The sequence below is a fragment of the Antedon mediterranea genome, chromosome 7 (genome assembly GCF_964355755.1).
Source record: "Antedon mediterranea chromosome 7, ecAntMedi1.1, whole genome shotgun sequence".
Lineage (NCBI taxonomy): Eukaryota > Metazoa > Echinodermata > Crinoidea > Comatulida > Antedonidae > Antedon > Antedon mediterranea.
Window position 1 is genome coordinate 2,163,307 of NC_092676.1, and position 15,752 is coordinate 2,179,058.

The window sequence follows — 15,752 nt, forward strand, 5'->3', positions numbered from 1 at the left end:
TAGCGCCTCAAACGGCGAACAAAACTAATTTAGTCTTCATGAACCAGTTTGTTTTTCACAAAACACACCAATAAAATCAACACATTTGAAAATAGTTTTCAAATTAATAATTTACTGAATTTAATATATTTTGTTGCAATAACGACGGTACTTTACCATGCAGATAGTACATTTATTTAGTAATAAAGTTTTACATTCACTCATAAAATCACAATCTATTTAAACATATAAAAATATATAATATTGTATTCCCTAATATATCTGAGAACTGACACGGACAAAACATTTAAAACTGCATTGGAAAATAACTATATAAGCATACACTCAAGTACGAAAATAAAAACTTAAGGCAAGAGTCCATTCACGTGGTATCCATAGTTACAGTACACATTTTAGACTTATGAATAATTCATAATTACTTGGCTGCAATAATTCATTATGCAAATACAAGGAGGGTTAGGAACTCACCACGTATCTCCTTTTGTATACCATACTGGCTTGTTAATAGAAACTTATAGAGAAGTTCAAAGGTTTATATTACTATTACTACACACTACTACCCAATTTCAATTCAACAGGTCATCCAACAATTTCGATTCAACAGGTCACCCCAACAACCCCACCCCGCTGATGAGGCTACAGTGCTTGTTGTAACAATTTTACCAATTGTAACAAAATTATCAATAAAATACTAATTTCAATGCCACAATAACATATACACAATGTGTACTAAAAGTAGGTGAGGTATGGAATTTTAAAATAGTCTGTACACAGGGAAGGAGAAATGAAGTCCTGAAGTTAATCTAATGTCCTTAATTTTTGCATTGTAATTTTCAAAACGTAGGTGAACTGGTCCCAGGTCTTTGAGAAGAAATCTTAATCATTAAATAAAATACATATACTGTATAGACAGGTAAATTTTTGCTTACACAGAAACTTGACTACATTTACCATAGAGGAATACAGTAGATGACTTCTGTACCATAAAATTGGGCAACATATGTCAGCTGTACCATAAAATTAGGCAACATGTGCCCACTGTACCATAATGTTTTGTTGTAAAAAAGATACTTCAATCAGTTAACATGTATGACCACAGTGCTATCAAACTGTGTAACATATTTACTTGTGGGCCAAACAACTAGATACATTCATTTATTTGAGTCGCTGAGTTATATTTGCCAAGGCAACAGCAAATGCTTGTATTGAGGAGAATGGATACTGGAAATCCAAGGTATAAGCATGTCCATCGATACGACCAAATTGTAGCACCTAAAATAAAAGAAAATTGAAAAAATATTGTTTATCAAATTATTAAAAAATATATATTTAAATGGTTTGTTTTTAATAACAAATTTTTATTTTTCATTTTCAATCTTTCTTTAATACATTGGAATACAAAAAAAAAGCAAATATTTAATAAATTTGGTAAACAGTATGCTTTGATTTAAAAAAATACAACTAAAAAAAAACACACCGGGTCGCTTTCTTATTTCTGAACATTATATCATATTCAACCCCCAGTATTTATTTATTCATGCATTTTAAACATCACAGTAATTATTTACCTGCTTGTCATTATGTTCCACTTGAAAATTTTTAGCCGATTCTTGCGTCACCCTGCCGCCAAAGTCCAGCTGATAAACCTGCGTGTTCTCGTTCCAAAGGGGCGCTTTATTATGCATAAAATGAACCTCAGCCTTACTCGATGAATACTCTTGTATTAACTTTGCTTTCTTACTGACCTTTGACCCATTGCTATCTACACCAACGCATAACAACTCTTCAAAGTTCAGCGACATTGGTTGCTGCGCTTTTGCATTTATTTCAACCGGTTTCTGCGTATCATCAGGTGCAGCTTGTAAAGATGATTTCAACTTGATACTGTTTACATCACCTGGTTTTGTGTTTCTAAATGGAATGGGGTATCTTTGTTTAGGTACATTTGATGCCGTATTACCGCTGGCAATTAATTGTTTCGTTTCCGTGGTATCAATCTCAACATTATCATCTCCTGCCGGATCCCCAACAGGAAAATGCGTTTCATCCGGTAACAGACCGTTCGTTTTTGACGTATGATCTACATAATTATTCCTTTGTTTGTTCAATGTTTTTTTATGTCCATTTACGATTCCAAGGTGTTTGCTACATACTTTACTTTTTGTTTGAGCCCATCGCTCCTCGCTGTCGCTATCCTCTAAACCAAGGTTAAGCTGTGCATGCGCGCCATTTTCAATCACCTCGTCACCATCGTCTAGAAATGCCGCAGTCCGTAAAACTCTCTGTGAGGATTTTGGTATTGCACCTTGTTTTATATGTACAGATTTGTCCGTTTTTTTCGTCGGTAATAACACCTTATTTACACTGCCTGTAGTATTGTCTTCATAATCACAATAATTCTCTGTCGATTGTCTTTCTTCTTCTTTTGTTTTTGAATCTCCCTGTTTTTTCCTTTTTTCAAAATTATTTACTGGAGCTACCGTTACTTCTTTTAAAGGAGTTTGCCAGTTCTTAAGGTCTATTTTATCATTTGCTTCATCTAAAAAAGAAATAGGTTAAATCATTTTAATGAATCTTTTTATCATGCATGAGATATGCAGTATTTCAGAATCACTAATTTAGGTACTGCTTTATATTTATTTTGGTAAAAATGTTGTATTTACAAAAGTACTGTACAGTTTAAATAACAATAACAAATGCAATAAAAATGAATAAAAAGGTACAACAATATCGCTCTGTATCTCGCTTTGGCTCTATGAACTATTTTTTAGCATATTTATTGTAGGATAGGTGATTCTGTTTAAATCTTTCGGTTCTCGTTTTTAAATGTCATCATGTAGTGCCTAAGATAGTACTAAAGGATATAGTTAAAGCACAAATACTAAAGAAATGTATGTATAGGATATGATTGTGTGTACAGGATAGCCTTAGATTAATACACTTAAATATTTGTATTATGTTTTACTGTTGCTTTATTCTGGACAGATACACAAACATTTGATAACAAATGAATAGTAATAAATAGAAATTACCTGAATCATCGTCATCATCACTGAATGAATTCAAACTAAGTGCTGTATCAGTGTTTTGTTGTAACTGATCTGTCAACTGTACCAACGCTATACTCATCTGTCTTGGCTGTAGATGTAGCAAACTTGTCTTGTAGTTCACTTGACCCATGTTAGCCGGTAGGAATGACGCTAAACCGTGGATCTTGAACTTTGTACCCCATATATTTGACGTTACTGCAACCAATTTTTCATGCTTAAATCAAAACAATATTTTTGTCAAATAATACAAAAACAAAATAAGTATTTCAAGATTATTTACATTAAAGTTATACAGCAAAAACATTCAAATAAAAGGGGACACCTTTGTGTCAAAGTGTCTCTCTACTGGGAAGGCCCTGAATAGGAGTTGGTCCTAGTGTTACTGTAACATATATAAGAAATTTCCCCTTAAATTCTGTATCTAACCTGAGGCAGATTGTCTATAAATAGACTATCATATTTGCCTTCTGCTATACTGCCATTTGTGTTTACATGCTTAGTGTCATTGCTATACTAACCTGTGGCAGATTGTCTATAAATAGATTATCATAGTTGTCTTCTGCTATACTGCCATTTGTGTTTACATGCTTAGTGTCATTGCTATACTAACCTGTGGCAGATTGTCTATAAATAGATTATCATAGTTGTCTTCTGCCATATTGCCATTTGTGTTTACATGCTTAGTGTCATCAGACACTTGAAAGCAGGAGTTGCTTACAGACTTGTTATCATTTAAACATCCTTGCTCATCATTATCTATGATAATAATTAAACAAATTTATTATGATTATGAACGTATCAAAATCCCCGTTATCATTTCAATTGACATAATCTTTACCATTTTCAAAAATTATCCTCTACTTTGTTAATATGCTATCATTACATCATCTTCATATTTATTATCTTTATCATTACCATCACAATCATTAATTTAGAGATATTTTAATAATAATAAATAATATCAAACATTTATAAAATAGGTGAGTTTTTAGGAGCGATTTGAATTGAAAAAAGGATGGATTGTAACAGATGGAACGAGGAAGAATTGTATGATAAACACTTACTTAACTTTACATCATTCTGTGCTTTTGGATCATAAATAACAAACTCAGTACATAACTTGCTGATCCTACGCCCTTTTAGAAGGGGTACTAAACCGCCAAGGTATTCCAAAAACAGGGTATAGCATGGGTTAGAGTTGCTCGTCTCTTCACCGGCTTTCACCATGGTGCAATGAAGGCGTTGATTATTAGGCGGTGGTTGACTTATAAACTCACGAAGCTTACACGGTTCTGGAATGCATCCCTAAAGAGAATAAATACATTCATTATTTAGAATTTATTTCTTTCTGATAATATTTATTGTCTAAATATTATCAATAAAAAGAAAAATACAAATTTGAGAAAAAAAATGACGTCAACAAACCTTAACTGTATTGTAGTATCTTTCAGATACAAAGTTCTTCAACCTTCCTGGCAAGGTGAGGCTACTAACCGCTTTTTCCTCTTTCATAATCGACACGACGACTTCTCTACACAGAATTTGTAACGGCGCAATCTGTTTCTCTACCCAAGCCACGTGTAGAAGCGGACCGCATGCCACAAATATACGTTTATCGTCATGGCCCCATGTGAGCGCCGAAAGAGGATGCTGAAATTATAAAAATCGTATTAGTTTTAATATTGTGTGTATATATCGAGCCAATTCGCAATATTGTATCTAAATTTGTCCACTACTATAGGCAAATTCTGTGACACTGTATTACTTTGAATATATTTCTTTATTATGTGAATTAATAAAATAATGATAAAGACGTTGCAATTACCTGTGAATTAACATCTAATGAGAATCGCAAACGGCCATAAACATTATAAAAATGAACGTAGTTGTTTTCATTTTGTTCCAGAACCCCTCCAACGGCCAAGAATAACCCACATTTACTCCACTCCATTACAGTATCTAAAAATGTAGTAAACATTTATCTGGTTATATAATATAATCAACAAAAACGGCCAGAAGTGATCGTCATATTTCAAGGAGTCAAATAATCTTCTTTAAAATGATTATTTTTTTATATTTGGTGTATGCCAGACTTGCGTAGCATCCACTTACTTTACAACACAAAATTGGTTTGAAATGTGCTTTTACCAATGTACTTAATTACAGCACGTTAGCTTTTATCCACATTATAGTAATTTGTGAATGAAAAGGTTACTTAGTTTTCTCATTAAAATAATTAAATACTTAAATACTATACAAATAACGTGTAATGATTGATAATTACCTTTCATTCCGGTCCTGATTAAAATAGGTGTAATATCATCATGTGATTTCATTAATTGGATATCTCCATTTCCTATATCAACCGCCATGATAGCTGGATGCTTTTTACTGCTGCGACGTTTTGCAACATCTAAGAAAGAAAAAAGAATTTGATGATATTGATTCTTGTAAAACAACATCTAAAATAATGTTGTTGCAAATATTAAATATCAACAAATACTGTAATGAAGTATACTATATATAATTTATAAACAACAAATTATTACATGTGTCAACTTACTACTTTTTTTCCGTCTTCTTTCAGGTTTTTCATCTGATTCTTCTTCGATAACATTTATCATGCGAAATTTTTCTACGGACCACATGATTTTCCTGATTTCACGATCCTCGCATAACATTGATTGCAGGACAATAGCCCCATGGATGTCCATGATCATTACTTGACCACTGTTTGTACCAAGAATGACCTGCAAGAGGAGTGTACATTATATTAGAGGACAACTTTACCGAGGACCATATTTTAACAACGTATTAGGGATGTACATATGATTTCAGAACCACCAAAAAATTAAGGATATCGCTGCACGTGCTCGGTATACAGCCGTCGCTGATTTTGCGATGCACCTGTGACATCACAACAATTTACGGCGACGGCTGTACAGCGAGCGCGTGCGGCGATATCCTTAAAGATGTATTGTCCCCCAAAAAATGAAAAATAAAGATGAAAAAAATCAAATTTTGAATAGACCGTTTTGTAGTTAACATAAAGTTATTCACTTCCACCGAAAAAAAATCCGAGAAAAATATTGATTTCGCTTATAAAAAAATCAAAATAAGTTTACCATTTTTTCGAACTCATCGGCTCAGAAATTAGGCCGGTAGAGCTAACTCATACATATGCATGATATGTTAATGAGCATCCACACAGCAGAGATCTGATCTAACAATGGACGATGCACGTTGTATGTACAACAACACCACCAGAGATCGACGCGACTCGACTGTGGGTTTCCCTGGCCTGATCGTATAAATATGTAAAGCTGAGCTGTTAATTTGTCGGTAAGTAGGCCTAGACGGTTATTTTAAATATAATAATATATATAACGCAATAATAACAGGAAGGTAAATTAATTAACTTAGCCTGGGATTTTTTTCCGTTCAGGGCTAGGCCTAGAATAATTAATACATGCTGCTGCATATTACTAGGCTAGTAGTAGTAGTAAGCAGACTGTGACAATCGGGTCCGTGCAGAAGATGCCCAGCTAGGCCCTATACATTGTACTTCATAGACTGGCCTAGGCTATATGCCATCAATCTTAGCTACATTCCGAAAATACAGCCAGCTTGCTGTACCATATATATTTACAGTTGAAGCTTGTTTAACTAATTTTTATGATAAAAATAAAACAAACATTTTTCAGGGAAAATGGTTGCAATACAAGCCTGAAATTGAGAACCTTCCAGCACCACTGTACAAGTAGACAGAGGGGAAAAGCCAGCTTAGCCATTTTACAAACAACACAAACAAATGTTTTCTGTACTGTAGTAAGTCAAATATTTATTTTCTCTTTTTATAAGTTATAACATTATAAGTAATGTGTTTTAATTACCATAGAAAGGTAGTATACTTATTTGACTGTCAAAGTAAGCAATTTCACTAGCCCAATTTTGCACTAAATATGCATGATCTATTTTTTCCAGATTTTCATACTTTGCTTTTACTTTTTTTAAAGACGTTGAGCTGATGAAGACTTGAACAGAGGTCACCCAAAGACAATGATAGACTCGGTATTGGAATATGATTAGATATTGCAGGAAAAATATTTCTGACTCTCCTGCTGCATTCAGCCAATATGTTCTTGTCCAGCTTGTAAAATATTGTATAATTTTTTTTGTATTATATGTACAGTATATTATTTTGTAAACATAACATTCAATAAATAAAAAAAAACTACTACAACAGTACACAGGATAAATTCTTCAAATTTACTTACACTTCATAATTTTACTGTAAATATTACAGTGCAAAAGGAGTTAATAAAATATATATATACAGTATATCTTATTGAATTCCTGTATTGTTTTTTGTGTCAATTTGTCTACTAATTATCAATGTGTTGATTGTGGCAGTAATTACGACAGCTATAGTCTTCTAAGATCGCTCACATCCATTACAAAGTGTCATTTTAATAGTAAGAAACGTTTCAATAAATTGTGAATGTTGCCACACTGTACGATACGTTTTATGTTTCTCACTACTTGCTCTTATTGTTCAATCAATCAACCTAAAAAAAAAAAGAAATTTGTGTCAAAATATCTGCATAAAATGTTTATTTGCGGAATGTTAATTTGAACCTATTGCATTTGATACAGAAAATATTTTTTAAATAATGCATCAGTAAAACATCCAAAACAATATTTAGATTTTCTTTTTTTTTAATTTTCACTGCCGAATAGATAGTTGAAATCTTTAAAAATTAAACCAATTCATCATGATTAAAACAAAAATACATCCCTTCTGGTGGTGGTCTACTGTAGCCCTAGCTAGCAGTGTACTGCCTAGCCCTACTACACTCTACTTCTAGAGACTAGACAGAAGTAGGCAGCAGTTAGGCTACTCGAGACTGTCAGTGCTAGTAGTAGTTAGTAGACTAGTAGTACAGTAGCAGCAAATTCGGGCCTAGGCCTAGCTAGGCCTCTCCTGTTAGCGAAACAAAAACTCACCTAAGTTACCAACTGTAATTCTAACTTAGCATTCTGCTAGCTATAGTTTTCGTGTTTTCTTCAAGATTCGTCTCGCATCACTACTCGACTCTCTCGCACGCATGCATTGCTATCGTTGTTGGCTGTTGATTTGGAAAGCATCATCATCCACACGATGTATCCATACAATATGAATATTTATGAGCTAACTCAGGTCAAGGGTTAAATTAAACCGGAACACATTTGTCTTCCAGACAAATAGCTTCCGGTTGGTTAATTTTTGCATTAAATTGCGATTTTCCCGTGTAAAAAAATATTTTTTTCAATCCAAATTGAGGTCAAAGTGAATAACTTTTATGTGCAATTAAAATGGCCCATTCAACAAAAATATTGAAAAAAAAATTTTTTTCAGGGGGACAATACATCTTTAATATCGCGATTTTAATTACTGCTAAGATATTAGTGTACATATACTATTGAACATACTGCAATTACTGTTGGATAATTATTTTTATTTACAATGTCATTACATATGGCTCTACTATTGTATACCGAAGCCTCAACCATGTGTAAATTTCATTGTGTGGTTAAAATAGTGAAAAACTATTAATTGTTAACGAATGTTTTACTAGTACAGTAACTCATAAATTGAAAACTACATTTCCAAAAACTTTGTAAATGATGATAAGGCCTAAAAAAAAAAATTGTTTGTTTGCTGTCAAGTTTTTTTTTTTTGGTAGGGGGGCGGGTGGAAAAAAGTTTTTTTTTTTTTTTTTTTTTTTTTTTTTTTTTATGTTAATTTCTCTGTTAATTGCTCGCGAATTTGAGAGTAACAAAACACACTGAATAAAACAACGAGCTCAAACATCTATTCATAATTTGTTTCACACTTTAATTCTGTTTTGGGCGCGTTAGGCCCCGTGTCTAAACTAGCCTATAGGCTAGGCCTACTACACAGTAGGTCGTTGTTAGCAGGCCTAATTAAATATTTTTATTTTTAGAAGTTAGTGTACCGTATATTTCGATGTATATAAAGTCGCACCTGTGTATAATAAGACGCACCCGACCCCTAACTGAGAGTAAAATATCGGTATTTTGTATATCGTCGATGTATAAGACGGCCGCGCCCAGCCTCAACAAGAAGGGAAGTCCCCCATTCCGTCAGTTCTTTCTAACTTGTTATGAATGAGTTTCGCACCCGCAACATCGAGTGCATGACCGCACGTGTGAGTCGGGCAGCAAAGTGGTTGACCTCGCGAATTATTACCAAATCAAAATTTGAATTGCCGCCATCTTCGAATCGCGATAAAGCAAGTAGTGCGGAATTACAAAATGCAGCAAAAAAAAATGTCAATAACATTTAAATAGCATATTCATACAATTAAATTTATATTAATAAAATTTAACTAAGGATTTTACGAAAGATAGGCTACTTAAGAAATACTGCCGAGATCGGTTCCCCCACACGGCGTAGGGTACCGCAGTGCTAAGGGGCCTAGGTAGGAAAAAATCTGATTTTACCTGTTAAACATGCTTGAACCAAGGCCATTTTGATATATATTATCCAGATTATATATCAAAACAAACTGATAAAAGGATTTGTTGATTTGCTTCTGATGAGAAAAGTGCCGGATTCATTTCGCTGACGGCGAATGAATACACGAATTTTCGCCATTTTCTAGCACTAGCCTTGGGTACCCAGACAGCTGATAACGATTATATTCGATTGTCCAGACGTCTCTGCTACTGGTGCTCAATACTACAGTATGTATAACTATGGACCTATAGGTCCATGGTATTACTGTACATATAGTACTGTATGTTTAGTTTTTGCTTTCTTTATGGCAAAATAAATATTTAATTTTTATTATTGCTTATTTTGCTTTAACTTTATCCAAGAAGAAGTAAATATTATTATATATATGCATATTACAGTCAAGTTGCAACTGCCACGAATCCACTCCACTTTGGTTACTAACTAAATAATTAATAGTATAACATCATAACTAACAAACAAATTAACAAGTTAATAAATTAACCACCATTAAATAACTTTATTTACAAAAAAGTATTTTACATACAGTATAACATAACATGTAATATCTTATTTACATCGAAGTAAAATATGCCTATCAAACTATCTTATGTCAATATTTGAGTTAAATCATCGCGATAATAAACATTTTTATTTTTAAAGACATCTGTTACGTACATCAATTTACAAATATCAAAATAGGATTGTTTTTGCAGCACAAGATGAATCACAAGTCGGATAGTTTATTCTTAGAAACCTGAAAGAAAAAAAAAACACCAATAATGAGCTATTCATAGTTAAATAATTTTAATGTCAACTTTAGTCATCCTAAATTTTGTCGCCATGATCACTACTATACACAATACTGTATATATAAATATCATATGTACGACCATCCAAATTACCTCATCCTACCTACAGTCCTTCCTAGCCTAGGCTACATTATTGTCATATATTTACAAACCTCCAACAGCCACAACGTATTTTCTTTTCTTTGGCAAAGAATTTCCCGTAATATATTCCTAAATTAATTAAATAAAAAGGTCTAGGCCTTTCTTTAAATATCCGACGATATATATTATATCCATAATCCAGTGGATATAGATTCAACATTTTAAACATAATAATAATATGGCTTCACATTGATTATAATAAGTCGGCGATATGCCACTAAAAACTAGCCTGCGGCCCTCTCTATCCGCCTACAAATAGCATTGGGTTTCCGTCAAATGGGCTAGGCCTAGCCTAGGCCTAGATAATACTACAAGTTGGGTACATTTTTTTACAACCAAATAATCTACAATTATATTGCAATATTTACCAAACTAGCACCAAATCCAAAATAAAAAAGCTACTAATAACATATTTTGGTATATTAACTGGTTTAAAAACGGATTGCACATAGTGATTTTGAAGGATTGAAATTACTCAACCACACGGCCTGTACTAAACATACGAATCCAAGATGGAGTCTGCTTAGAATATATCCCCAGCTTTGAACGGATATTGAATCCGTCCCACAAGCTGAACCAAGCTTAAACTTTCAGAAAAGATAGATTAATAACCTAATAACCAACCACTAAGTTTTTATAAAGGTTCCGTGCTGATGAGAAAAGTGCCGGATTCCCTACGAAACCAAACAAATAAATCATGTAGCCTACCTCAACGAACACCTCCATCTGCACTTTTTTCTTCAATAAGCTCTGTCGTCCTTTCCTGGGCTATTTATACCAAAATTTTGTGGCGGGAATAATCTTCCATATTAGGAGTAACAATTTCCAAATATAGAAAGATATAATTTAACCCGGATGGTGGAAATTGCAGCAGATTTGTAAGGGTATTCCCATGCAAAATGCTTGCCGCGAAGTGAAAAGCGAACCGGAAGTCACTATAACTTGGCGATGCTCAGTGACCTGCGCAGTTAAAAAACAGCGTTTTAACGGTTAAATGAGCACTTTGCTGCTCGACTGCGAGAGGCGCACGTTTTCACGGACAATCGTATTCGATTAGTATCTATGTATCCGGGTATGTATCCTAGAAGTGTGTACGCTAGGTCTATGCTATAATCAACTGGAGAATATACTAGTCGAACACTGTGTACACAATGTGGTTGCCAAAAGGAGGGCTCGCTCGCGCTGGGGGTACGACGGTCGTGCGTATAACTATAATACTATTCCAATCGTAAACGTTTTCAAATGAAATTTTATCGGAGCGCCTAAAAACAGCTCCATAATAAACAAATCTTTTCATCATATTTAGTACAAAATCACGCTAAAATGCCTTGAAAACTAGCAGGTTGCTGTTACGCTAGTACACTGTAGCTAGGCTAGGCCTACTCTTTAGACTTTAGTAATACTAATAGGCCTAGGCCTTACCTTAAAAAGCCCAGGCCTAGCCAACGAGGTGGCGATATCTGTGTGTTGAGGCATTTATGTTCGGTGTATAAGACGCACCCTTAATTTAGAGGTTAAATTTGCGTGTCAAAAGTGCGATTATACACCGAAATATACGCTACGTTATTATTTTTATTGTTTCATTCTCGCACACTCGATTTTTACACCTTTTCGGCCAAAAAAAATCATTAAAAAAACTTTTTTTTTTAAAGCGCCCTCAACGTAAAAAAAAAACTTTTTCTTATTTCCGCCCCAAATTTTTGGCGAAATTAGGGGCGGCGGATGACAGCAAACAAACTATTTTTTTTTTTTGGCCTAATTAATACATACTATTAATACTATAATTTATAACCCTTTATTGACAATATGCATAGAAAATGTAATTGGAAGTATTATTTTCCCATACATTTATAATGAAACTTGTATGCATGACAAAAGAGGACTGGATAAAAAATTACCCGCATGAGAAGCTCCAATTAAAATTTGTAAAGATTTAATTAATTAGCGGAAGTATTGTACTTCATGTCATGTTTTATTAGTTCTTATTATTGGTTTCATTAAATTGCAATAAGTCCACTTCCCGGGGGAGCTACTCCTATCATAGCGTGCCAATACCACACTCCCCAGGGGAGTGTTGCTATCATTCTCACTAATTGACTATCTTCCCAGGTACCCATTTACCTACTCAACTCATAAGTTCACAGATATTATTTTGATTTGCCAAAGGTCGCAAGTGTTTGAAATTGAAACTGTTGACCTCCTCTTGAGCTTTTGATGTTTTTCTGTTGTTACATTTGACTACACTCAGTGGTGTAACGGCTATGAGTGCTCACTGGCTAAACCTAGGGGCCTCAAATTCACTCAGTGGTATAACGGCTATGAGCGCTCACTGGCTAAACCCAGGAGCCTCAAATTCACTCAGTGCCGTAACGGCTATGAGCGCTCACTGGCTAAACCCAGGAGCCTCGAATTCACTCAGTGGTGGAACGGCTATGAGCACCCAGGGGCCCATAGTATGAGCAGTTCCAATGTGCTTTTAGGTGTACAAAATCAGGGGCCTTTTGTCCCCTGCGTTACGCAACTGACTATATATTCTTCAATTTATTATTAATTAACTCATTAGTGAGTGGTTACTTTTTTGATGATTTTACCAGTGAAATGAATGTCTCAACGGTCAAAAAAGTTCAATAATATTGTTGTTTATTATTAAAATTTAAAATCATTATAACAGAAAATTATTGTTTTATTACTTGATGATATGACTACTATTAGTACTGTTGTACGTTGTTATTATTATATTTCTTAAAATTATTCATAAAAATATAAATCATACTAAAATACAAAGAACTTAGGAGGTCAAAGTTTATAAGTTTGATAATTACAGTATATATGAAGTTTATCTTGAGCTAATTATACCACATATAAATCTGCAATAATAACAGATTTAAACAATTAACCTTTTTCTGACAAAAAATGAGAGATTACACAAAAGGATGAAGAGTATGTGATACGTAAAGGTAAAATATATTTTTTTTATATTTAATGAGAAATTGCTGATTTTAAGATAATCTATTCAAACATTTATTTTATCCTACAACAGGAACGGGAGAAGATTACATTTCAGGACACAAAAACAAATTAAAAGTACAAGATACTAAACATAAAAAAAAGACACCAGAAATAAATCACATTAAATATAAAGGGGGGAGGGGGAGAAACAGAAAAGAGGTTCAACGTCAAGAATACCTGTTTGTCATCTGGTGTCCATGTTCCACAGGTCAATCTACCATCTAATTGTAACATAGATGACCAGTACCGTTGACCAGCCACTGAGCCTACCAATACAAATCCATCTTTATAACAAATCAACGCCGTTCTTCCATCATGGCTCCATGCAAAGTCACTCACCTAAAAATAACGTATTTACATAGGAACTTAAGCTTTGAATTGGCTACCAAATATATGAAGCTCTGTCTACACTATCAAACTAGTGATATAACTTCATCATGTCCATATATGGGCACATCACATTTAGTTTGATAGTGTAGACAGAGCTTTAGGAATAGTAATCAAGCTATATTTTACCTGACATGCACGATCATTGACCAGTTCTATTGACCATCGTCCTTCATATTTAATCCAAACAAAAATGATTCCATCAACATCGCATGTTGCTAATTTTTGGAAAGGTTCATTCCAACGTACTAATACTACCTGAAAAACGAAATGTACAAACATGATTGCGAGTTTTCAATAACTGTGAATAATGGGAAATGGTGTTTTTTTATTGGAATTTCAATAACTACCATCTAAAGCTCTGTCTACACTATCAAACTAGCTTGATGTGCCCAAATATGTCTATGGACACATCAAATTTTGTCACATAAAGTTTGACAGTGTAGACAAGGCCTTAAATTATAATAAAATAGCATTGGACAGTACCTCACTATTGTGACCTCTTAAATTAAAATTTGTTCTAGTTGGAGAGTTGGTAGTTTTCTTGCAGTGACTTGTGGTAAATGTTGTGCCGATAATTCCTTTTGCGTTTCCACTTGCCAGCCAGCCTTCCGACACGCATCGTTTCCGTACATGCGTCTTATCTTTTTCGCTGGCAGGAACCGCACCCTTCCACGATAATGATCGAATACAGCAGTCACTTCTTGATGCAGGGTTTTGTTCCAATACAGCATACATGGTAAACAGGAATGATTTTAGGAACCGCTTTATTCGCGTTTATTTAATTGATTTCTGTCCTGCAAATATAAAAAAATGTTTGTTTAAAACAGTTTGGAATTATCTTGAAAAAATAACAATAGGATATTATTATTACTAATACTAATTTAGGCCTTCTACACAGTACTAATTTAGGCCGAGCCTATGCCTAGTACAGTAGTATAATTTGAATGAAAAAATGATGGCAAGCTAAAACAATATAAAAAACTTCACATTTTAATACTAATAATAGAGTAATACTAATACTAATAGAGAGGTCGATCTTTCTATCGGATACGCTCTGTTCTGGTATGGCATGGGCTCAACTAGCTAAAGCTACAAGTACATATTTATCTCTGCAGCCTAGGAACCTACGCTACAGCCTAAAGGTAACACTATAGGGGACCTAGGCCTAGCTATAGAGGCCTAATAATTAAACAAGAGAGGAGATTATTGGAACCTGCTCTCTGTCTTGGCCAGCCTACATTTTTCATTAAAATAACACAAAATATAGTACTAACGTATTGGTTTGTCCTGTAGTTCAGTGTGATTCATAAACAAAAGGAGATAAACTACCATACAATCATACTTTATTATCATTCTCTCTAGCCTGGAGGTGTCGAATCCCATTCATTGCGATGTCCTTTTAAGTGTTCTTTCCACCGTCGAAAACAAAGAATCGTCCTCGTCGTCGGCCTTGGTCTGTGGCTCTCTCAGCTCTGCTCTCTCTGATCTCGCGACGTACGACGACGATCGACGGTGATGAAATGAGAGAAATATAAAACGCAGGGCGCCCTCTCTAAATATCTACGCAATTTACTTCAAAACGAAAAAGATCTTTGCTTCAAAATAATTTTTGGTCAAAGTGAATATAAAAATGATTAATAAACTTATACAGTATATATTTTTGCATAATTTTTCAGGGGAACACTATAAATAAACATAAAAGAACAACATAATCCTAATTCTACAGTAAGCCAGTCAAAAAATATTTCTATTTATTTGTAAATAATTTATTTCTCAGTAAAAACTAAAAGTAAGAAAATAAAAGGTTACAGTAAATAAAATTCAATAAAT

General features: G+C 33.9%; 1 protein-coding gene and 1 long non-coding RNA gene across 2 annotated transcripts; one reads left to right on the forward strand and one right to left on the reverse strand.

The window, feature by feature from the left end:
- Window positions 1-131: 131 nt before the first annotated feature.
- Window positions 132-15,422, reverse strand: LOC140055644 (tubby-related protein 4-like). The gene is made up of 13 exons (XM_072100995.1): window positions 15,197-15,422; window positions 14,406-14,716; window positions 14,049-14,177; window positions 13,710-13,871; window positions 5,614-5,800; window positions 5,335-5,463; window positions 4,876-5,009; window positions 4,476-4,700; window positions 4,115-4,355; window positions 3,661-3,806; window positions 3,033-3,264; window positions 1,569-2,539; window positions 132-1,272 (listed from the first exon to the last, which is right to left on the reverse strand). Exons 2-13 carry the CDS (start codon window positions 14,655-14,657, stop codon window positions 1,156-1,158), a joined length of 2,925 nt encoding a protein of 974 aa, XP_071957096.1. The 5' UTR covers window positions 14,658-14,716; window positions 15,197-15,422; the 3' UTR covers window positions 132-1,155.
- On the forward strand, window positions 6,021-7,393 carry LOC140055651 (uncharacterized). The gene is made up of 3 exons (XR_011846681.1): window positions 6,021-6,392; window positions 6,755-6,878; window positions 7,067-7,393. It is a non-coding gene; the product is annotated as an uncharacterized lncRNA (long non-coding RNA).
- Window positions 15,423-15,752: the final 330 nt, after the last annotated feature.